The 25,038-nt window shown below is 43.4% G+C and overlaps 1 protein-coding gene across 3 annotated transcripts in view; it reads left to right on the top strand.

Moving 5' to 3' along the window:
* The first annotated feature begins 20,351 nt into the window (after positions 1–20,351).
* The window catches only part of ube3a (ubiquitin protein ligase E3A), a 75,196-nt gene continuing 70,509 nt past the window's right edge, over positions 20,352–25,038 (top strand). For 2 of the 3 annotated variants that reach the window (XM_069891890.1, XM_069891891.1), the window contains exon 1: positions 20,353–20,709. In XM_069891890.1, the coding sequence (XP_069747991.1) occupies positions 20,657–20,709 (53 nt within the window). In that variant the 5' untranslated portion in view covers positions 20,353–20,656. Of the gene's footprint in view, positions 20,710–25,038 lie in introns of all 3 variants that reach the window. The other variant, XM_069891892.1, reaches the window with a different exon arrangement.

Genomic DNA, 25,038 nt, shown 5'->3' with positions numbered 1-25,038 from the left:
AGCCCGCTCTTGTTCATGTTATGTCACTGACCCACGACTGCAACGCCTGATCCAGCTCCAACAGAATCCAGTTTGCAGATGACAAGGCAGCCATCGGCCCTCGTCAGCAACAACGATGAGCCGCACTACAGAGAGCAGGAACAATTGGGTGAGATGGTGCAAGAATAATGGCCTTAGTCTCGACTTGGACAAGACGAAGGAGATGATCATGGACATACAGAAGGACCAGAAATGATCACCCTCCACTACACATTAATAGCTCAGTACCATTGAACCATAGAACAGAAACAGGCCACCTCAGCACCTCGAGTCAGTGCTGAACCATTTTATTTTCCTAGTGTCACTGACCTGCACCCAGCCCATAGCTCTCCATACCCTTCCTATCCATGTACCTGTCCAAATTCTTTTTAAATGTTAAAACTGAGCCTGCATTTACCGCTTCAGCTGAAAGCTTGTTCCACACTCCCACCACTCTCTGTGGCGAGAAGTTTCCCCTCACATTCCTCCTAAAATTCTCCCCTTTTCACCCTGAACCCATGTCCTCTGGTTTGTATCTCACCTACCCTCAGTGGAAAAAGCCTATCTACATTTTCTCTGTCTATCCCTCTCATAATTTTAAATCAAAAGTCCCCTTATTCTTCTACACTCCAGGGAACAAAGTCCTAACTTATTTAACCTTTCCCTGTCCTGAAGTCCAGGCAACATTCTAGTAAATCTTTTCTGCACTCTTTCCATCTTATTGATATCTTTTCTGTAGTTAGGTGACCAGATAGAGTGGAGAGCACCAAGTTCCTGAGAGTCCACTTAAAAAGTGACCTATCCTGGACACACATCTCCTGATTTATCTGGAAGGTGCAACAGCGGCTGCACTTCCTGAGAAGACCAAGGCGGGCACCATCATCTCCACCTTTTACAGGAGCTCTATCAAGAGCATCCTGGCCGGCTGCATCACAGTGTGGCATGGTTGCTGCAGAGAAATGCATTGGAGGTCAATCCACAGGACCATCAGAGTGAAGAGAGGTTCACTGGGGTCTCTCTCTCTCCTTCATCGATATAATTTACCAGCTGCTCCTGTCAGGGAAGAGATACAGGAGTATCAGAGCCAGAACCACCAGGATGAGAAACAGCTTCTTCCTATGAGCAGTAAATCTGCTGAACAACCGATGAATTGCTCATACAAACCCTCCATGACTCTTTATTTAACAATCATATTTATTTAAGATTATATCAACAAAATGGGATGAATGGCTCACTTCTATACTTTAATGATTTTATGATTGTGAGAATATATACTGAAATAATATCATGACTGTTGTGAAATAAACAACATCACAGCTGCTCATGTCAGGGTTTATATAAAGAATCACTTTCGATAGTCCCCTTCTCAACCTTCATTGTGCTATTAGTCATTTAAGTAGTTCTGATGTGTGTGAAATTTGCAACTTATTAAATAATATTTGTTTTTGATTTATCACCCATGGTCACTGTGAATTACTCAAATAATGAGTCATTCTTGCTATGGGAACATTTTTTTGGCTCTTAATGCAGAAATATTCCTAGGTTAGCACCCATCTCTCATGAATATTACATGAGAACTTAAAAGAAGAAGGAAATGCCTATTTGTCCTATAGAATATGGCTGATCTTTAACGTTAATGACACTTCCTACATACAGTGCCCTCCATAGTGTTTAGGACAAAGACAATTTGTTTTTCTTTATTTTCCCTGAAGTCCATAGTTTTAAATTTGTAATCAAACAATTCACGTGTGATTAACCTGCACATTCCAGATATTATTCAAGCATATTTTGCTTTGACCGTCTAGAAATTACAGCACTTTTTTTATACACAGTTCCTCCATTTCAGGGCACCCTAATGTTTGGGACGTTTGGCTTCACGGGTGTTTGTGAGTACTCGGGTATGTTTAATTGCTTCATTGGTGTGCATACAGGAGAGCTAGACTGCTTCTAAGCTTTTGATCACCTTTGGAGTCTGTAGTTGCCATTTTTCAACATGAGGACCAAGAGTGGTGCCAATGACAGTCAAAGAGACCATTAAGAGGCCAAAAAACAAGAATAAACCAGTAAGGGACATCACTCAAACCTGAGTATAACCAAAATCATTAAGAATGGAACATCATTAAGAAGAAATAGCATACTAGTGAGCTCAGTAATCGCAAACAGACTGATAGGCCAAGGAAGACCTCCACTGCTAACAACAGAAGAATTCTCATCATAATGAAGAAAAATCCCCAAACGCCTGTCGGACAGTCAGAAACAATCCTCAGGAGGCGGGTGTGTCAATAGTCGTTTTTATAGTAAAAAAAAACGAATGTAAAGGAGGATATTCTCCACTTACTTACCTTCAAGAAAGCTCTGAGGGCAGATTCAGCAGGCGAACTCAATTTTCATTAACTCATTCCTTTCCAACACAAGCTTCTGCCTAATGGATTGACTCTCAGGAAATTTTTCTAACTCAGGCTCTTCTAATTTCCTTTTTCAACATATTTCCTTACTATAATTTCCTTTATCTCCACCTTTCTCAGGGATAATTTTCCTTCAGCAAGTCCCAACTGTTGAGCAACATTCACCAAATCATTCTTTCTTGCCTTCAGCAATTGTGCAAATGATTGTGACTCCAAAAATCTGGAATGTGCATGTACACCCGAGCCTCTGAATTAGCTTGCGAAAAGGAATTTAACCACCCAATCGAAATTTTATCGATTACAAAGCTCCAGATTCTGCGATGCCTTCTGCAGCACATACAATATAAGATCCCTAATTTGGTTAAGCTTCAATTAGCCCCAAATGTGGTAAAATCCCTGACAAACCCCCAATTTTATTACAAATCTCGTGTAACAAGCAGCGATAGACAATGAACCAGAAAGTGTTTAATTTTGAAATACTAATTTTATTTTTAACTCTTAAACTATAGTCTTAACTTTAAAAAATCCTTAACACTAAATCTATCTACAACTATGCACAGGTGTACTAGTGTGTGTGTGTGTGTGTGTGTGTGTGTGTGTGTGTGTGTGTGTGTGTGTGTGTGTGTGTGTGTGTGTGTGTGTGTGTGTGTGTGTGTGTGTGTTATCCCCAGATCATTACAGTCCAGACCAAATTCTAGAAAGTTACTTCAATGTTCAGTTCTTTTAAATTCATTGTTGACGCATAGGCCTTTGAAATTTGATATTAATAATGAACTGATGGAACACTGGAGTTGTGGCTGGTACAGACTCACGGATTCTTCTTGCATTGCCTTAGAAGAAATGTCCGTCCACACAAGCTGTGGTCATAACACTCCTGGTCCATTTGTAGGCAAGACTAGAACTGGCTGGCCTCCACAAAGCTTCCAAGATCCTGGTGCCAGTCTTTCCAGGTGACCTTCACTGTTAGTCACACTCAAAATGAAGCACCTTGCTTCCCAAAAGACCCTCCTGGCACAGGTCAATCCACCGAAAAGGCCCAGTCATTCACAGAGCATGCTTTGCTCTGGATTCCATGAAATGGCTGACACAAGAGCTGCTTCAGAAACCTGTTTTCTCTTCAGCATCAGAATGGTTCTTCCTTCCAAAATCACAATGTCTTTGCAAATGTTTTTAATTCTGGAACAGACTGTGACAAGCCTTCCCTCAGTTCTTCCAATCTATTGGTGGGCTGTGACTTGTGTGAAATGTTAAATGTTAACTGTGACCATTCAGTTCCTCCTGTCTATGCTATCCCTTACAGTGATAATCCCATTTTACTATAATCAGAGCTCGTAATAGTAGGCAAATCAACCCATATATCTCTAAAATATAGTGCAAAATAAATCAAATGAATACAAGTGAGTGTTACAGAGAAAAGTACAGTTAAACAGTGCAAGGTTTGCAAGATCAGATCATATTTTACATATGACCCATGTCTGTTCTAGAGCTTGATAACAACATGAAAAAAACTGTCTTTGAATCTGGTGGTACCTGTTTTCAAACTCTTGTATCTTCCATCTGATTTGAGGGGGAGAGGAGAGAATTACTGGAGTCAGACGGATCCTTTACTATGTTGGATGCTTTCCCGAGACAGCAGGAAGTGTAGACAGGGTAAATGAAGGGATCATTGGTTTGTGTGATGGTCTGAGCTGCATTCATAACTCTCTGCAATTCCTTGCAGTCTTGGGCAGGGCAGTTTCAAACCAAAGAGAGGGCACTTCTATGGTGTAGCTATATAAAAAAAAGTTATTGAGGACATGCTGAATTTCCTTACCCTTCTGAGAAAGTAGAGACAACTGTGTATTTTCCTGGCTGCTCCACTGAAGTCACTGGATCAGGACAAACCTGCTATCTACTACCTACCACCTATCTTTTCATCACCCTATGCCACTTATTAATACAACTTTCTGCTTCTGTCTATTTGCAGGATTGTGCAGATTGACACAAATATTAAGGACACCATTATCAGATAAAACAAATGTTGGTAATTCACTGAACTCACATCATCGTTGATTCAGAGGCATGAGATTGAATCTCAATGGATTAAGCAGAGAATTAAATTTAAGCATTTAAGTAACCTTGGCATACTACCAACATCTGTGAAAGTTCTGGGCTACCTTTAAATATCCACTTGATTCATTAAGGTCTCTTGAAAAATAAATCTGCTGTCCTTGCCTGTCCTCGATGTGATTGACTGAAAACTCTTTCTTCAGTTCAATCAGGGGTGGACCATATACTGTATGCTGGTTTTGCCAATCATCTCTGCATGCTAAGAACTAATTAAGAAATAAAAGGTAGGTGATGAAAATTGCAGAAATATTGAACTTAAAAGAAAGGGGCAACTTAAGGAGATTCGCAACTTCACCAGTAAAATCCAGTATTTTACATCTTTTGATTTAAGGTACAGAGACTTCAGAAAACTTGGTGAAATCAGTTTCCATTATCCATTAATCCATTCTGTTAGCCAAGTTATATCATAAGACTTAACCTCAGATGAATCACTGTATTGACACTGAGAAGTTCAAAGCCTCAGATACTAACATTATTAACATCCTCCTTTGCAAACCTTTATACCTGTAATATATTATTGTGCCTTCCAACCTTTTGATTTCCAGTTCACCACAGAAAAATGAAATACATCCATTCTCAATTCATCCAGGGAGATTGTTTTTACATTATAAATCATCTTAAGTGAATGATTTTTAGTGGATATAAATTTTGAATTTACAACCCAGAAAGTTGTTCTGTGTCAGTCCCAATTACAGAATAGAGGAACAAAATTAATGCCTTACTCTTCTCTAATCTATTTCACAATCTCAGAGTATTTCCGAAGTGTTTTATGTCAACGAATTATTTTTAAAAAGCATGCCCCTTGTTGTAACTTGGTCTGTAATAGAAACCTCTCCATTTTCTTTTTATGCTGAAAGATAATTTGGTACAACTAATCTTCCAAGATTGCAGCCTTCAAAGTCATTATTATCCTTGAAGAATATTAACGGAAATATCCAGATGAAATAAAATCAGAAAATGCCAGAAACAATCAACAGATCAATCAATTATCAGCTATATGGAAACAAAGTTAAAATTTCAGATCGATACATTCAACAGACCATCCTAATGAAAATTAGTGTAATAAATAGGGGTTTACTGAGGTAATTCACTGAGATGTCTGCAGGAATCAGTGAAAGGTGTGTGGAGAAGAGGGTTTGGGAAGTATATTGGTTCCACAATGATGCCAAATGAAAGCATTTTAGAGAAGAGGTAGCATTATTTAAAAATGATAGCCTTGAGGGAATGGATTATAGAAGTATATCTTTGAGCAGAGAGAGAAGAAATCAAGCTGAGGCAGCTATTAACTTGCATTCGGCAAATGTTGAATTGCAAGGTGAGATTGCAAAAGTCTGGATGATTTGCAGCTGGTGGTACAGTTTCAAGGTGATATTAGAGCAGTTGAGTATTCAGTTGGTTAACACCTGCATAAGGCTCTGATAATATCAGTGCAGGGGGTGCAGTGGGGGGGGGGGGGGTGTGGGGAGGAAGGCAATGTTGTAGTGACTGGAAATGAAGAGTTTTCTTGATGGATGTGAAGAATGGTTGGAAGCCCTAGTGATTGAGCAGGGCTGGAGAATCAATTATGTTTTTTATGCAGTTTTTTTTTAAATACACATTCCCATTTTCTCAGAACATATGCTGTGTAAAAAGCTTGAGGGTGCCATGCCTATTCTGACATTTTACTTCCTAGACCCCTTGTCAATCTCTCGGGCTGGAGAATCAATTATGTTTTTTATGCAGTTTTTTTTTAAACACATATTCCCATTTTCTCAGAACATATGCTGTATAAAAAGCTTGATGGTGCCATTCCTACTCTGACATTTTACCTCCGAGACCCCTTGTCAATTTCTCGGAATGCCTGCAATCTAAAGTGAACAACAGGCTAATGCGTAGGATGTCGCTGCAGTGGCACTCCACGTCTCTCCTCTTTACTTACCGCACTTCTGGTATGCTGTCTAAACTCATGTCAAGAAATGGAGATTTGGAGTTTTGGTCGTTCGTGTGTGACATTCTTCAGACCAGTGAGATCATGCAAAGTCTATCTAAAAAACATAAAAGCTGGATTATCAAGCATTTCTCAGGGATGGACTTTGCTTTGTTGACCTAATATTCAGAAAACACAAATCATTTCATCCAACCTCATGCAACTCTGTTCATAAATTAACATTAATCATCTTGAGCAATAGTTTCACAAAACTGAATTCAGAATTTGTAGCAATGCCACAATGGTGAGGAAGTTATTTTTGATGATAGAAATAATAATTCAAACTTCAGCTAGTTATTCTTCATCTTCATATTGATGATAAATCAAATTTTACTTACTAACATTGGCAGAAAACGTTTGGTCTGCCACAGGAAGTGGTTCAAACAGAAATGTAGTTCCAACCATCCCCAGCTGCAAAATAGCACAGATGACAAGGAAATTGTCTGGTTTTCAGCCAAGAAAGAGCTGGATAAGCCTTTCAAAACTAGCAAATGAAAAAATTGTAAGAACTGAAAAGTGGGGCCAAATGAAATTGCCCCTGAAAGCAGGTGTGGAGGTCATCAAGGTCCATTTGTCTCTGCCTGTTGTGTGTAACACAGGCAGTGCATCAACCTTCTTCTGCTCACTCATTTGCACAGTGAACACTTGGAGCAAGAACGAATTCTCTAAATGACTTGCGCACACCTCAGCACGGGATGAGAATCACGAGCAAATGGGTTGGTGGGATAGTAATAAATAAGGTCAGGAGTAGGCCATCCAGTCCTTGGCGCTTGCTCTGTTCGCCAATAAGTAAAGTGTGAGAGACTGCAGACACCATGGTTGAAGTAAAAGCACAATGGTGGAGAAATTCAGCAGGTCAAATAGTATATAGCAACGTCCTAACCTTATATAACCAACATTTCGGGCTTGAGCCTTTCATCAAGGTGTGGAAAAACGTCAGCAGGCGTCCAAACTGCCGACATTTTGTCCATACCTTAATGAAGGGCTCAAGTCCTGGATTCCTCAGCTAAAGGAAACATCCCCCCTCTATTCAGCTTTTCTGTAAGTTTAGACAAGCTCTCCTCTCATTCTTCGAAGTAAAAACACAGAAATACTGGAAAAATGCAGCAGGCAGGGCCGGTGCTAGGAATTGCAATTAGAAAATTGATAGCGGGCCCTCTACTCTACAAAAGTCGAAATTGATGTTTTATATTTCGTGTAGTATGCCACTCTTAGCCAAAAAGCATTAAGTGCTTGATATACTAAATATTGAAAGACAATATGAAAGTTTTAATTTTTTAATACAAGTTAAGACAATTACAGACATACTGTTTATGCCCAGGTCTTTTAGAAACAGACTTTCTGGCTTTTTTATTTGCAAAATCTTTCAAAATAATTTCAAAGTCAATGGTTTTAGCAATGTCATTTTCTATAGACAGCATCGCCAAATTGTTTAGTCTCTCTTGTGAAATTGTTGACCGTAAGTATGTTTTAATCAGTTTTAGTTTTGAAATACTTCTTTCGCCCGATGCGACTGTTACGGGCATATTTAAGTAAATCCTCAAAGCAATAAAAACATTAGGAAATGCTGTGAATTGATTGTTTACTACGAGGTATTCAAACAGAGCTTGAGGCTTAACGACACTGAAGGGAAGAAAAGTTTTCAGAGCTTCAAGTTCTTCGCCCAACAGATAACCATCCACGTCTTTAGTTGTTTCAGTAACTACCCCTCCATCAGTGCTCTGATTTAGTATGGTGTCAGTTAAAGCTGCTTCAAGGTCTGCTGTGTGTTTCCTTATTTCCATCTTTTGTCAGCTCTGAAAGTTATTTAAAATCCAAATAATTTTACATGGCTTTTAAGCTGTTTAAATCTAGACTCTAAAGATTGAATAGCTGAAGCACTGAACTCTGTATGTTTCTTTTGGATCAGCTAAAGCTTGATCTTTTCCCTCATATGAAAACATTCTCTTCCTTCTCAGTAGTTTTTTTTCTTGAAATTGTCTAAACTCCAATGGTAATTCAACAGCTTCAGCCAATTCATTTGCGCCTATTAGGACATCATTAAAACTGCCCTCTATAAATTCTAAGCCATGATAATAGTTTTTCAAATGACTCCATGCCTTCATCGATGTCCTTTGTTTCACCTTGTAGTTCCTTGCTTACATAGTTAACTTTAAAAAGTACTTCATGCCAAAATATCAAAGAAACTAAAAATGTGTAGTCTTTTAGCTGCTTTGCTAAAAATTCACCTTCTGCTTTTACCTTGGGCTCATCTGTTATCTCTGATATTTCCACAAGTGCATCATATACTTCTCCAACCTGATAATGAGTAGTTTTAACACTATCCATCCAACACTCCCACCTTGTGTTGCTCAAGGGTTTCATTGATAACCCAGGTACATGTTTGTTAAAAACTGCCCACCTCTTAGTTGATGCAGTGAACAATATGTAGATCCTTTGCAAGATCCCAAAAAATGTTATAGCATCTGGACAACACTTGGCTACATCTCTGAGTAAAAGGTCATAATTGTGACATGCACAGGGTACAAAGAAAGCTCTTGAGTTATACTTTAACAGTCATGCTTGTACTCCAGGTGTGTGACCTTTCATGTTGCTACCATTGTCATAGCCTTGGCCTCGAATATCTTTCACCTCTAAATTTAATTCCTTCAGTGTGTTTAATAATGTTTTATATAAATCTTCTCCTGTGCTACTTTCAACCTGCATAAACTTTATGAAATGTTCATAAACACCTAAAGGAGCCAAGTGACCATCAGACACATACCTGATCGTTAGAGACATTTGCTCTTGGTGACTCGTATTAGGTGTGCAGTTTAAAATTATGGCGTAATACTTGGCTGCTTTTACTCGTTTCAGTATCTCAATCAAAACAGCTGTAGCCATTTTGTCTAGTAGTTCTTTCTGAGTATCTTTTCCTAAATAGTGATTATGAATTTTGTGGGTTATGACTTTTCGCAAATGTTCTTCAAGAACAGGGTCAAACTTTCCAAAGAGCTCAACAAGACCTAAAAAGTTTCCATTGAGTACACTCTCATTACCAACTTTTTCCTCTGTTCCTCTAAATGCTAGATTTCTCTCAGCAAGAAACTGGGTTATTGCTACTAGCCTTTTGAATACTTGCTGCCAGTGCTTTGTATGTTCATTGACGATTATTTCAAGTTCTTTGTCAATTGTCTGTCCCCTACAAAGTCTTTGGTGTAACTCCCAGAAACTCCATATGGCTTCCAAATGGTTTTTAGAATTTTCAGGCTCACACAACCTTGTATGAAGATTAGACCAGTTGTTGAATCCACTTGTTGATAATGCGCTGGTTGTGTTCTTACTAAAAAGTTTACAATAAAAGCAATAAATTCTATCAGCCGACTGAAAGTATATCATCCAAAGTCTTTCAACACACTCCCCATTTGAAAGTTTCCTCTTACAGTGAAACTTCGAAAAACACAATCCCCTTTCATTTCATGGAAAGTTGGTCACTGGAATAGGAGGACCTTTCATTGTTAAATATCTCTTACATTTTGATTTATGTATGCTGGCCATTTAGCTGGGTCATCATCAATGTTAATTACAACTGTACTCATGGATGATCCATCATTGCGTGATGTTTGGGCTTGGTCTTTTTCGGCTATAAGTGGACTTTCCGCTTTGGCACTGTCTTCTGGTGTATTGAGAACGTCTTCAATTTGATTCACAGCTGTGTCATCCTTTTCTAACTTGTTATCGATTTCATCATTGTATTCATCAATTGTACTTGGACTCAAGGCTGTGTTGATATTTTCTGAATTGTTTTTGTTTTCTTCATCCTCAATACATGGCCGCTTCAAAGATGGGGTGACAAGGAATTTTGTGATAGCACCTCTATGATCTTAATTTTCACCTACCTTACCCTTGGCCAGTGTTCATTTCTGGTTGCCGCTTAAATACTTACGCCCTTTGTCTCTATCTCTGCTTGCGCTTGCCATGTAAAATGACATACAATTTTTAAGCTGCTCATTCTCTGGGCTATATTTTCAAGGTAAAAAAAAGGTAAAAGGAGTATATTTTAAAATGTTTAGACTTAAAATTACACAAAAAACTTGACGTTAGCAATTTGTTATAAAATTGGACTCGACATCCCTGACAACATGTCTACGTTGTTCCAACAGTGGAACGATGTTGTCATCGACATCCCTGATAACAGGTCTACGTTGTTCCAACAGTGAACGATGTTGTCATTGTCATTGGGACAACGTAAGAAACCGACGTCAATCCCACGTCATTTTGCTTGTTAGCTTTACGTTGTTCCAACGTCAGTTGCTGACCTTGGAACAACGCACCAAACTCTCAACTTGTGAATGCCACAGAACAGCAAAACAAGCGACCGATTTTGGATTTGTTGAATGACGACAACTTCGAATAAGGTAAGAATTGCCTTTTTTTAGTAACAGTTAGATTAGATTAGTTAGGCTAGGTTAGTTAGTGAAGGTTACATTCCAGAATGGGGAGATGCACTTTAATTTTGCTGGGGTTTTTTAGCCGATTTTCGAGTCAAATATCTCATGCTAGTTTGTTGCTAGATATTTGGCTCGAAAATCGGCGGGAAAACTGATGCGTGTAATGGATGTAATTCGCCCCCGAAGAAAAAAAATTCTGCATGGTCAAGCTAAACTGCGCCTGTTCCAAATCACCAAAAACATGAAATAGGCTATATTAAGCCCTGGCAGTAGCAGTAGCCTAGTACTATTTTGATACTAAATCAAACCACTGCAAAATTGTGAAACAATGACAGAGGCAGCCTTGCTAAGAATATCTGGATCTTGTAAAAATGAATAACCCCGAGATGTACAGTACATGCCCTATAGCTGAATAACCTTGTAAACCAGCTCGTAAAGATGTAGGCTATAACCCCCACAGCGACCTAGCCTAGTAAAGATCAACTTAAACTAACCTAACTTCGGGGTTATTCATCTTTACAAGACCTGAATATCCTAACCAATTCCATCTACGATTGCTAACGTTGTCAGAAATTCTACGCTTAGGGCCTAGGCTATTTATGTTCAGGCTAACTGCTTAAGCCTAGGCTATAGCTTAGGCCCTAGGCTAGCATGACGCTATCTCAATCTCATATTAACGTACAAGTTCTCTTATCGAGTAGCCTATAGCCTGTTTTGATCTTGATAATAATAAGAGATGCTTCATCAGCTCCGGAACATATCTATCTTACTGGGTCAAATAAATACAAAACATGAAATTTTTGGCTAGGGAGACAAAGGAGGCCTATAGCAGGTAGCTTAATCAAAGACATATTTCCTAAAAATATTTCACTGAGATAATAAGATCAACTAAGGGCAATAACTTCACGAGTTCACTGACAAATCCCTCAGTTTATAAGGCCTATAGTATTATTTTCTTACTAGTTTAAACGAAGTCCGTCACAGTGTTCACTGCTCAAGGCCTGCGTGGGGCCCCCTTGAGGCGCAGGGCCCAATTTGGTCAAATAGTCTTAAAACCTGGCAGCAGGTCTTGTTGCATTCAGAGGAGGTAAAGATATATGTATAACCAATGTTTCGGGCCTGAGCCTTTCTTCAAGCAGGTGCTTGTATTAAAAGGAGTTAAAATCAACAGACAAAAGGTGTCAGTTGGAGAGGAGGCCAGGAGGTCAAAAAGGTGAGAATTGATTGGGGAGGGGGGTGGCTCTTTGAATGTAGAGCTGGAGGAGACAGAAGGAAAAGAGGAGAGAGAGAGGGGAAAGGAGACAAGCGGAAAGGTTGGGGGGAGGGTGGCACTAACAGAAACCAGAGGTCAATGTTAATGCCATCCAGCTGGAGGGTGCCCAGGTAGAATATGAGGAGCTGTTTCTTCAATTTGCAGATTGTCTCAGTCTGGCATTGCATTAGGCCATGGTTAGGCACATCAACAAGGGAACGAGGCAGGGAATTGAAATTGGTGGCTACTGTGAACTCCACACTATTATGATGGACAGAGTTGAGGTACTCAACAAAGCAATCTCCCAGTCTGCATCTAGTCTATCCGATGTAGAGGAGACCACAATGGGAGCACTGGATGCAGTAGATAACCTCTGCTGATTTGCATTAAGTCCTGCTCCATTTAAAAGGACTGTTTGGGGCCCCAAATAGAGCTGAGGGAGGAGGTGTGGGTGCAAGTGGAGCATCTCCTGCAATCACAGGGGTAGGTGCTAAGGGGATGATTGGTGGGAAGGGAGGAGTGGACGAGGGAGTCACGGAAGGAATGGTCCCTGAGGATGGGGGTGAGGGGAGGAGCAAGGAAGAGGTGTCTAGTTCTGGAGGAGTAGTATGTGGAGGAAATGGTGGAGAATGATATTTTGGATGTGGTGGCCGGTGGGTGGTAGATGAAGACAAGGGGAACCCTGACTTTGTTGCATGTGGGGGAAGATAATGGAGGTTATGTAGGTGAGGGCAGAGTTGATGGTGGTCAAGGGGAAGCCCCATTGTTTGAAGAAGGAGGACATCTCTGATGATCTGGCATGGAAGACATCCTAGGAGTAGATGCAATGAAGATTGAGGAATTGAGAGAAAGGAATGGAATCCTTACAGAGGATAGGGTGTGAAGAGGTGTAGTCGAGGTAGCTATGGCAGTTTGTGGGTTTGTAGAGGATTTCTGTTGAAATTTTGTCTTGCGAGATGGAGACACAGAGATTTAGAAATGGGACATTTTGCTCGTGGTGGACCAAGTGATTTTGAGGTTGTGGTGGAAGTAAGGAGTGAACATTTGTCCATGATTCTCTTTGGCATGTGTACTGCTGTTAAGGAAGATCTTGGATGTTTGGCGTCAGAGCTATTATATAGCAGCATGTTAAACCGCGCCAGGCGAGTTTGTGAATCTGAGACCAAGCAGAATGTTCTAGTTATGTTGATCGTCTTCAGAAAAACAAGAGATTACACCATCCTACTCCTGTGCAGCAGCCGTCACCTGCAGTGTATGTGCCGATTGGTTTACAACGCTGTACTCATGTGTTCCTCTGGCATGATGCAGTTTGCAAACCACATCAGCTCATTTCTGATGGTCCTTTACAGATCTTATGACGCCAGCCGAAGACTTTTGTGATCAACAGGAATGGAGAAGCTGACATGGTTTCCATTGACAGGTATTTTTTTTAATTATTTTTCACACTATGAACCATATCAATCAAAATACATACAAACATTTCCCTCTTAAATATACACAGTGGCATTTTCTCCTCTTTTTCCCCCCTATCTTCCCTCCATCCTTCCCACCCCCCCAAACCTGTTAAATGTTCAACATATACAATACAATAAAACCATTAAACAATGTCATCACACAATGAAAATAAACAGGAAATTGTGTCATCTACTTATACACACTGGGTCAGTTCATTTCGTCCTCTTCTCATTCTATCATTTTAGGGGGTGGAGGTCTGCAGTAGGCCCTCTCTGTTGTGTTCCACGTACAGTTCCCAAATTTGTTCAAATAATGTGACTTTATTTTTTAAATTATATGTTATTTTTTCCAATGGAAGACATTTATTCATTTCCATGTACCATTGCTGTACTCTCAAGCTCTGTTCCGATTTCCAAGTTGACCTTATACATTTTTTTGCTACAACTAAGGCGATCATAATAAATCTTTTTTGCACTTCATCCAGTTTGAGGCCTAATTCTTTACTTCTTATATTACTTAGAAGAAAGATCTCTGGATTTTTTGGTTTGTTGCTTTTTGTGATTTTATTTAATACCTGATTTAGATCTTCCCAAAACTTTTTCACTTTCTCACATGCCCAAATTGCATGTACTGTTGTTCCCGTTTCCTTCTTACAGTGAAAACATCTATCTGATAATGTTTGGTCCCATTTATTTAACTTTTGGTGTGTTATATATAACCTGTGTAACCAATTATATTGTATCATGCATAACCTCGTGTTTATTATATTTTTCATAGTTCCAGAGCATAGCTTTTCCCATATTTCATTTTTTATCTTTATGTTTAAATCTTTTTCCCACTTTTGTTTAGGTTTATAGCTTATTTCATCATTTTCTTTCTCTTGAAGCTTGTTTGTTATAAATCTTTTAATTATCATTGTTTCTGTAATCACATATTCAAAGCTGCTTCCTTCTGGTAATCTCAGTCTGCTTCCCAATTTGTCCTTTAAGTAGGTTTTCAGTTGGTGGTATGCAAACATTGTACCATGAGTTATTCTATATTTGTACTTCATCTGTTCAAATGATAATAAATTATTTCCCAAAAAACAATTTTCTATTCTTTTAATTCCTTTTCTCCCCCATTCTCTATAGGAAAGTTTATCTATTGTGAAGGGGATTAGTTGATTTTGCGTCAATAATAATTTTGGTAGTTGCTAATTTGTTTTTTTTTCCTTTCTACGTGAATCTTCTTCCATATGTTGAGTAAATGGTGCAGTACTGGCAAACTTCTATATTGCACCAGTTTTTTATCCCACTTATAAAGTATATGTTCTGGTACCTTCTCCCCTATTTTATCTAGCTCTATCTTGGTCCAATCTGGTTTTTCCCTTGTTTGATAAGAATCTGATAAATGCCTTAATTGTACTGCTCTATAATAATTTTTAAAGTTTGGTGGCTGCAAACCACCTTGTTTTTACCATTCTGTTATCTAACACTATCCTCAGTTTCACCCCACTTTCCATAAGAATTTCCTTATTATTCTCTTTAGTTCATTGAAGAATTTCTCTGTTAAGGGAATTGGTAACGATTGAAATAAGTATTGTATCCTTGGGAAGACATTCATTTTAATGCAATTTACCCTTCCTATCAGTGCTAGTTGCAATTCTTTCCAATGTTCTAAGTCTTCCTGTCATTTCTTCATTAATGGCTGATAATTTAATTTGTATTTAGGTGGCCTAAATTATCTAATTTAATACCTAGGTATCGGATTGCTTGTGTTTGCCATTCAAATGGTGATCCCTTTTTAAACCCTGTGTAATCCGCATTATTCCTTGGCATCGGTTCACTTTTATTTGCGTTGATCTTGTACCCCGATATTTCTCCATATTCCTTCTATTTCTTATGTAGTTCTTTTATTGATGTTTCTGGTTCTGTTAAGTATACTATAATGTTATCTGCAAATAAACTGATTTTATACTCCTCCTTTATTTTTATCCCTTTTATTTTATTTTCTGTTCTTATCAGTTCTGCCAATGGTTCTATTGCTAAAGTGAACAATGAGGGGGATAATGGACATGCCTGCCTAGTTGATCTACTTAATACAACATTCCTCCTTCTCAAAAAAAAGTGCTTCTTTACCTCTAAACATTTTAACTATGAAAATAACATTTCCTAATTTCATGTATTTTCAGAAAATCGTACTGGTGTTTCTTCTCCACTTTGTAGATTTTGTTGCGACTGTTGAGAACTCTGCAATGCTGGTACACGTGTAGGTAGTGGTGTGGCTTGCCGCGTTTCACCTGCTGCTTACTGATGTTGCGGTGCCGGTGGCTGAGGTTTCGCCACGGGTTGCCATACTAGTTGTTGATGTTGCAGGAGTTTCTGGTATTTCCGGTGTTGTCGTTCGTGTCGCTGGTGTTGTTGGCATTGAAGCTCTCTGCTTTGCCAGATCCGGTGTCGGCAGATGTGGACTCTGTTCCGTCTCAGCTATCTGCCAGATTCTGTCTCGATGAGGTAGGACCTTGGTGCCTCAGCTTTGCTGGGCCCCAGGCTTTCATTACTGGCTCTTGAACATGCACATGAAGAGCTCTGGTAAGGATTGTGCATATCTGTTGTAGTACTGACATCCTCCCTCCTGTACGTCAGCCAGCTTTCCTCTGGTTTCTTCCTGATGGTCTGGCGGATGGATTTTGCTTGGCAGGGTTGTTTTGTATTTCCTACCATTCAAAGTCTCTGCCGGGGCCCTCAAGGGTGTTGCCCGTAGTGATAGAAGAGCAAGGTAAGGGTGCTCCTTCATCTCTCAACACTTGGTGAGTGTGCGTTTAACTGTCTGCACATGTCTCTCGATGAACCCATGGTCCTTGGGGTAGCGTGGGGGTGAACCCATACTCTGCAGCCAGCTCTCTGAATTCATGCAATGTAAATTGAGCCCCACTGTCACGTCTTGCTCAGGTATCCCCTATTCTGCAAAGAGTGCTTGTACCACTGAAGTGACGGTTGATGCTCTCAAGTCCTCACTCTTCTGATAATGGGAACTTAGAATAGTAACAGGCCACAATCGGATACCTCTCTTGGTTCTCAGTGAACAAGTTTGCTCCCACTGGGTGACATGGCCCAGCGGGTATTTCAGCGATGATCATTCTCCACCACAAACTATCTCCCGTAGAGGAATATGTGGATTTTTTTTGCATCTGTATATGACTGCCAACAGCTGTCTCTCTCTCTCTCTCGATAGTTTTCAGGGCTTTTGAGGCAAAAGCTATTGATTTTCCTTGCTGCACCAAAGCTGCCCCAAGGCCTCTGGTAGAAGCACCTACTTGTAGTGGGACAGATTTTTTTTTTCTGTCATTATAGATCAGTTCCAATTCTCTGCAGAATACATCTCTGAGCTGATCAAACTTCTCTGATCTGATGGTGGCCAGTGAAACTCCACATCATCTGCCGTTGGCTGTGTGGGATGAAGGAGCTCATGTAACCAAGAAAACTTCTTAGCTCCTTTTTGTTCTTTGGGTGCTCCATCTCAGCAATGGCTGTGACCTTCTCTGGGCTTGGCTTGACCCCACCAGGTGTGTACACCATTCCAAAGAATTGGCACTCCTTTTCGTTGATGATGCATTTGTCTGATACTGGCACCCCTTGTTCTCTCCATGGCTTAGTGTAGGTGAAGATCATGAGTTTTCTCATCTTTACCATACACCTGGATGTCGTCTGTGATGCCAACATCTCCCTTGCATCCCCTGTGGGTCGCATCGATCTTCTGTTGAAACACATCCTTGGCTCACCTTGAGGCCAAAAGGTAGTCACAGGAACTTGTCATTGAACACTGTGAGCAGTCTTGATTCGTTGTCCAGCTTCACGTTCCAATAGCCATTCTTACATCTAACTTGCTGAAGATTTTGGATCCTGCTAGTTCTGCTGAGATGTCTTCCCATGTCAGGGTTGGGTCGTGACTTAAATCAAGCCTCTTGATGGGTTGATTTAAGTCTTTGGGATCAAAGCATATCCTCAGGTGGCCATTTGTTTTTTTCCTTTACCACTATGGAATTTACCTAGTCAGTCAGCTCTATTACTTTTGTTATCACTTGCTTGTCCTCCATTTCCTTCAGTTCTTGTCTAGCTTTTTTTAAGCTCTATCGGCACTTTCCTTGGAGCATGGACTATTGATTTATTGTGTGGATGATGTGATATTCGAAGTCTCCAAAGCACCCAACTATATCGTTGAAGCATTCAGGATACATGTTCATGAGTTCGGCCGTGTTTGTGATCAGGGAGCAGTGCTCAAGCGGAGTGTCACTGTTGATTCAAGATATTTTCTTCTCATGGATCTCATGGTTTATGAAGATCAACTGTAACTCCTGACTGCTATTCAGATCTAAATTTGCTGGTCCATCAGCATCTGCCACAAAGAATGTGCACGTGATGTTCTTTCCTTTATGACAGCTCTCGTTTTGGTTTTTCCTAGCTGCTTGATCGCGGGTCCGCCATAGGTGGTGAGTGTGACGTTTGCAGCCTCCAGTTTGCCTGCCTTCCAGTATCCATTCATTATGTTTTCAAGGAACATCTGGCAGTAGAGTCTGAGTTGAAGGATATTGCTTTGCGATCCAGAGTCCAGCTTTACCTTCAGGTGGAATGTTGTAAGCCTGTTTCAGATTATTCTCTTGACTTGGATCATAGAGTGCAGCTCACTTCTCTCTCCGATTTCACGCTTTGAAATCTCGTGAAGGTGTAACGTTCCTATGTCGAGCGTGAAAGTGTCAGAGTCACCGTTCTCACTTCCATCTTCATGATGTATTTTCTGCTTGGACCCTTTCTTCACTGGCATTTTTGTACCAAACTTGCACATCTTTTCCCAGTGTTTGGCCTTCCCACAGATCCTGCATTTAAAACCATATGTGGGGCACTTCCTGCGGTCATTGTGTAGTCTGCCACAGCTCCTGCAGGTCTTGGGGGCGGGGGGGGGGGTGGTTTTGTGGCTTTATTGGTGTGTGCTTTTTAACATCAACCCTTCCGTCTCTACTGTGTAGGGAAAAGGACTGCATTTGCCTCCTGGTGACTTCGAAGGCCCTAGCTGTGCCTACTGCCAGCTTTAAGCTATACTTCCCTGTAAGAGCATTTTGTACGTCAGGATGGGCACTTCCCAAAATCAGTTGGTCGACTAGGCCTTCCTTCAGTTTCCTTGAATTTGCATTTTGTGCCAACATTCTTCAGGCCCAGGGAGGAAATGATCCACTGTCTCACTGGGCCCTCATTTTGTTTGATTCTGTGGTTAGATCTAGGTTCCAGGTGAGAGGAGAATTTCACAAATAGATTGTGCACTTAATCAGGCTGACTCAAGGTACCCATGACTATTTTGTTAATACTGTTTGTATGCGTATGGCTGGCCTGTCCCTTGCTGACTGTACCCATGGCTCCTCTCCCATGATTCCCCTAATGAAGGTGGCAACACCATAACCCCTCCTCCAGAACAAGCTCAGGTCAGCAACATGAGACATGCCTCCTGCTTCTGAGTATGCAACAAATTAAGTGCATGAGATACCTCGTGATGTTATTTTTGTATGGAAATCCACAGACATTCTACGCGAGACAGTTGGCTGTCGAACTGAAGAAAAGTGATTGATTGGTTTCAGAAATTGATTGAGCGGCAGGTGAAGGTCTCAAGCCCGAAACGATAGTGATGTATTTTTTTAGCCACTTCCAGGTGGCCAGAATACCCCAACGTAAAGCCGCATAGAATACCCGAATGCGGCTGTTGGGAGGCCGCCTGAAAGCGGAGAAGATCGGCCGACCCGAGGAGTACTTAGCCGACCCTCCTCGGGGCAGGTGTATTCTCCGCCTCCGAGTGCTCCGCCTGGGCACCCGAAAGCGGGCGGGACTACGGCCACGGTCGACAGGAGCCGGCGCTCGCTCCGCGGCGCCCCCCCCCCTGCTGCGGACCTTTCAGGTGCCAGAGCCGCGCTGCCGCCTGAATTGTCGCTTCGCGCGCACCCGGAGCCGCCTTCTCCCAGCTATCCCACCTGAAAGCGGCTCCTACCTTTGCGACATGAAAGGCACCGTTTGACCTGCTGAGTTTCTCCAGAAGTTTGGGTGGTTTCTCCAGAAGTTTGGGTGGTTTCTCCAGAAGTTTGGGTGGTTTCTCCAGAAGTTTGGGTGGTTTCTCCAGAGGTTTGGGTGGTTTCTCCAGAGGTTTGGGTGGTTTCTCCACAACTTTGGGTGGTTTCTCCACAACTTTGGGTGGTTTCTCCACAACTTTGGGTGGTTTCTCCACAACTTTGGGTGGTTTCTCCACAACTTTGGGTGGTTTCTCCACAACTTTGGGTGGTTTCTCCAGAGGTTTGGGTGGTTTCTCCAGAGGTTTGGGTGGTTTCTCCACAACTTTGGGTGGTTTCTCCACAACTTTGGGTGGTTTCTCCACAACTTTGGGTGGTTTCTCCACAACTTTGGGTGGTTTCTCCACAACTTTGGGTGGTTTCTCCACAACTTTGGGTGGTTTCTCCACAACTTTGGGTGGTTTCCCCCCCCTGCCCACCCCACCCCACCCCACCCCACCCCCAGCAAAAGTTAGGGTGGGGGGTGAAATAAGCAAAATGAGAGTGAAGATTCCTTGAGGATCCAAGTATTGGTGGGCAAAGGGCGGGAGCGATGGGGTGAGGAGGAGGAGGAGCCTTGAGGGCGGGACAGGAGGAGGGCGGGGTCCCTTTAAGAGCCGAGGCCGGCGGTCGGCCCAGGCCGCGTGGCATGCTGGGAGCTCCAGCACCCAACGGGAATCTTCGCCTCAAGATGGCGGCGCGGGGAGCCGAGGAGTGGCGGCGGCTGTTGCAACGGCGAGTTCCGGGCCGGTCGGCCTTGTAGGAGAGAGCCGGACTCGACCTCCCCGTGCACCAGTTCGTCGCTTCACCGAGCCGGAGTGAGAGAGACAAGGGGGGGCCAGGGCTGGAGAGCCGAGGCTGCCCCTCGCACAGCCACCTCGCTTCCCGGCACGGCCTTCCCCCCTCCCCCCGTCGCCGCCCCCGTCCAGCGCGGCCCCGCTTCCCACCCTCTCTCGTATGAATTCCGCCGAAGGCAACTCGGAGTGTGCGCCAGCGGAGGCGAACGCAAGGTGGGTGTTCGAGGCCCGGGCCCTGCGGCTGATATCCGAGGCCTGCTCCGTGCCCCCCTGGCGTGTTCCTGGCAACTGGGAGGGCCGGGGGGGGGGGGTAGGGAGGGAGGGCCGGGGGGGGGGGGTAGGGAGGGAGGGCCGGGGGGGGGGGGGGTAGGGAGGGAGGGCCGGGGGGGGGGGGGTAGGGAGGGAGGGCCGGGGGGGGCGTAGAGAGGGAGGGCCGGGGGGGTAGGGAGGGAGGGCCGGGGGGGGGGGTAGGGAGGGAGGGCCGGGGGGGGGGTAGGGAGGGAGGGCCGGGGGGGCGGGTAGGGAGGGAGGGCCGGGGGGGGTAGGGAGGGAGGGCCGGGGGGGGTAGGGAGGGAGGGCCGGGGGGGGTAGGGAGGGAGGGCCGGGGGGGGTAGGGAGGGAGGGCCGGGGGGGGGGGGTAGGGAGGGAGGGCCGGGGGGGGGTAGGGAGGGAGGGCCGGGGGGGTGGGGGTAGGGAGGGTGGGTGGGAGGGGGGGGAGGGAGGGAGGGCCAGGGGGAGGGTGGGTGGGAGGGGGGGGAGGGAGGGAGGGCCAGGGGGAGGGTGGGTGGGAGGGGGGGGAGGGAGGGAGGGCCAGGGGGAGGGTGGGTGGGAGGGGGGGGAGGGAGGGAGGGCCAGGGGGAGGGTGGGTGGGAGGGGGGGGAGGGAGGGAGGGCCAGTGGGAGGGTGGGTGGGAGGGGGGGGAGGGAGGGAGGGCCAGTGGGAGGGTGGGTGGGAGGGAGGGAGGGAGGGCCAGGGGGTGGGTGGGTGGGTGGGGGGGGGGAGGGAGGGAGGGCCAGGGGGTGGGTGGGTGGGTGGGGGGGGGGAGGGAGGGAGGGCCAGGGGGTGGGTGGGGGGGGGGGAGGGAGGGAGGGAGGGCCAGGGGGTGGGTGGGGGGGGGAGGGAGGGAGGGAGGGCCAGGGGGTGGGTGGGTGGGTGGGGGGGGAGGGAGGGAGGGAGGGAGGGCCAGGGGGTGGGTGGGTGGGTGGGGGGGGAGGGAGGGAGGGAGGGAGGGCCAGGGGGTGGGTGGGTGGGTGGGGGGGGAGGGAGGGAGGGAGGGAGGGAGGGCAGGCCAGGGGGTGGGTGGGGGGGAGGGAGGGAGGGCCAGGGGGTGGGTGGGTGGGGGGGGAGGGAGGGCGGGCCAGGGGGTGGGTGGGGGGGAGGTGGGGTGGGTGGGGGGGGAGGGGAGGGCAGGCCAGGGGGTGGTGGGTGGGGGGGGAGGGGAGGGCGGACCAGGGGGTGGGTGGGGGGGGTGTTTAATGACCCCATTCCCTCCCTCTGTTTCGCTGCGATTGGTTGAAGAGGTTCAAGCTATTGACTTTGGTGGTGGTCTCAATTCAGACTTTAATTTTTAGGCATTTTGTGAAGGACGATTAGGGTAATGTTTTGACCCCCCCCCCCCCCCCCCTCCCCTGGCAATGAAGGGAGGGTGTATTTTTTTAAAATGTAATCTTGTCTGGAACTCGTTTAAAAACGAGTGGTGCCAACTTTTCTCTTTCGTCAGAGTGCCTTGGTGTGGATGAGAGAACTGGATGCAAAAGAATCAGAGGCATATTTGGGGGGGGGGGGGGGTCATTTTAAAACTGAAACTTTTGAGATTCAAAGTAGTTTTGCAGAGTTTGACTGGCTCTAGTTTTCTTTTGTGATTGCTTTTAAAAGGGAACTCGGTGAGAGGATAAGAAACGTCTCGTACTGAAACTTGAGCTTTATTTGAACTCTTGGAGTACAAATTCAAGAAATTGGACTGAAACTGGTGTAAATAGCATGTATGCTTCTGATTTGTTTGTTGCCATTCAGTATTCTTGTTTGTAGTTGTCAATTATTCATTTTCCATGTTGAAAAATCTATTTGGGTGTGAATATGCTGATGGTAAAGCTTGTTAGGATGCAAGATGGGGACAGACCCTTTGGGCCAACCTGCCTACGCAGACCAAAATTCCCACCCATGTAAGTTGTATCTGTTTGCATTTTGTCCATATCCCTCTAAACCTATCCATGTATCTGTCAAAATATTTCTTGCACATTGCAGTAGTACCTGCCTAAACTACATCAACCCACCCACCGTCCTTTGTGTCACAAAAAGAAGAGTTAATCAGATTTGAAATGAAAATGTACCTTATCTCAGTATTAAATTAATTGAATGTTTTGGAGTGGTACCAAGAATCCAGCATTATTGCACAAGTCGACTGGTGAGGCAGTTCTCTGTGGAACAATGAAAGTCTTGACATTTGACAGATGCATAATACCATAAAGGGTTTAAGGAAACAATCTAACAATGGTTGAAGGCTCAGAAGACAGATTTAAGGTTGCTGAAAAGAATGGAAGAAACAAGTGAAAAATCACATGGTTGATGGATATGGAAGCTTTGAAAGGGGAATTGGATAAATACTTGATGGGGGGGTGGGGCATATTGATATTACATGGAATTGGGGAGTGAAGAGTTTGTTGCTCTTCAAAAAAGGCAGCAGAGACGAAGTCCGAAGGCTTCCTGATTTGTCATGTTCTGATTCTGAGATTATTTTATCATTGATTTTCATGTTTCTGTGTCAGAAACACAAATTTCTATTCTTTTAATCTTTAAGACTACGTTAAAGTAAAACTGAGTATATTTGCAGTAATATACAAAAGATTTTTTTTGTTTTGTCACCTAATTGTACCACTTGACACTACTTCATTTTAAGACCTATCTCCAACAGTAGCAAACATAGCTTCAAATTTGCAAATAATTATTTCATTTTATTGTAAAGGGTATGCGTGTACAAATGCCAGATTACCCCAGGTTGCTTCAGAATTTGGTGAATCAATAATTTTAATAAAACTTGATTGTTAAGTGCAACTGTATGTTAAATTTTTAATAATCAAATGTTTGCATTGACCTGCATGACTGAAATTGGTGTCACCTTTTCATTGGTGAAAAATCACAGCGTAGAGATGGTGGAATATTTTAAAATAATTGAACATCATGTTTTGGAATACAAGTCGAACTCCTCCTTTAAACAAAAAAGCCTCATTTTAGTGGTTTTATTATATATCCAGTGTACAAGTCAATCCCAGTTTTCAGGATGCCTGAGTTTTCCCATTGACTGGCCAAAAAGTTGACCCCCAAAGATCGCACAGATTTATCTGCTGGGCGTTGGCCAGAGGTGATTCTTATCATGGAGACTCCATCAAAACAATGCAAGTATGAAGCGAGCTTTAAAGTAAGCGATAGAAATGGCCAAGAAAACCAACAACTGTGCTGTTGCAAGAAACTGCTAAGAGACTGGAAGAAGAAAGAGACTTTAAGGAAAAAATACTAAAAAAGCAATGTTCATTGAGAAAAGGCATCATTCAATGGCCAGAGGTGGAAAAATCACTTTGCAGAATGGGTACTTGAACAGAGGCAAGACTGCTGCTTAGTCATCTGAAATAAAACAAGAACATTTGCACTGCAGTGGGCAAAGTCGCACTAAGACCTCTGTAAAGATTTTGAGACTAAAGTAGGCCACTGCAACTGTTTAATGAACAGGAAAAATCTGGTATTACAGGCGCCTAACCTTTTATCTGGGATCATTGGGACTGGACATCTGCCGTTGTTTGGAATCTTCTGGATTTCAGAATCATTTTAAAATAGGGGTTCGTTTAAGCAAATGTAATGTTTCAAAATTGCACAAAACTGGGTGTGGGGTGTTAAATAGATTTAGGTAAATAAAGACCATAAAAGACTATGATATTGCTACCTCTACATAATGGGAATTTCCGCAATGGCTGTGTAAAAAAAATTTCAGACGGGAATTAGAAACTAATTCCCATCCGGAATTTTTCTGTGGCAGGCCAAGACATTTTTGTGGCTAGCCTGCAGACTGTTCGCAACGAAAAGTTAATGAATATACTGACTGCCTCACTCCTGCGCTCCGCCCACCACCAGCTGGCTGTCTTTTGTGCCCCACCCCCACCCCCCCCCCCCCCCCCCCACAACCCAACCCACCTGGAGTTCACCAGAGTGCTGCAGCAGCTTGTGGCAACAGCTCAATGTGGGAGAAAGGGCTGTCTTCCTTACCCAAAATTCCCCCCCCCCCATGCAGCTGGATTATGGGTAAGGAATACAGCCACTGATCCGACATTGAGCCATTCACCACCGAAGGAAGAGAGGGACGAGAACACATTGTTAGGTGATGATATCACAAATTATCGACGTGGAACATGTTGGACAAATGTTAGGTCATGTTTGGTGCCAAACTTTATCTTTGATGAGCAAAAGTCATCTACCAGGAAAAAAGTGCTGGTTTTTGAAGCCTCCCAATGTTTGGAATCCTGGATAAAAGGTTAGGCACCTCTAAAACAAAAA

Source organism: Narcine bancroftii, chromosome 7 (assembly GCF_036971445.1).
Source record: "Narcine bancroftii isolate sNarBan1 chromosome 7, sNarBan1.hap1, whole genome shotgun sequence".
Taxonomy (NCBI): domain Eukaryota; kingdom Metazoa; phylum Chordata; class Chondrichthyes; order Torpediniformes; family Narcinidae; genus Narcine; species Narcine bancroftii.
This window is presented reverse-complemented; position numbering and strand designations above follow the sequence as displayed.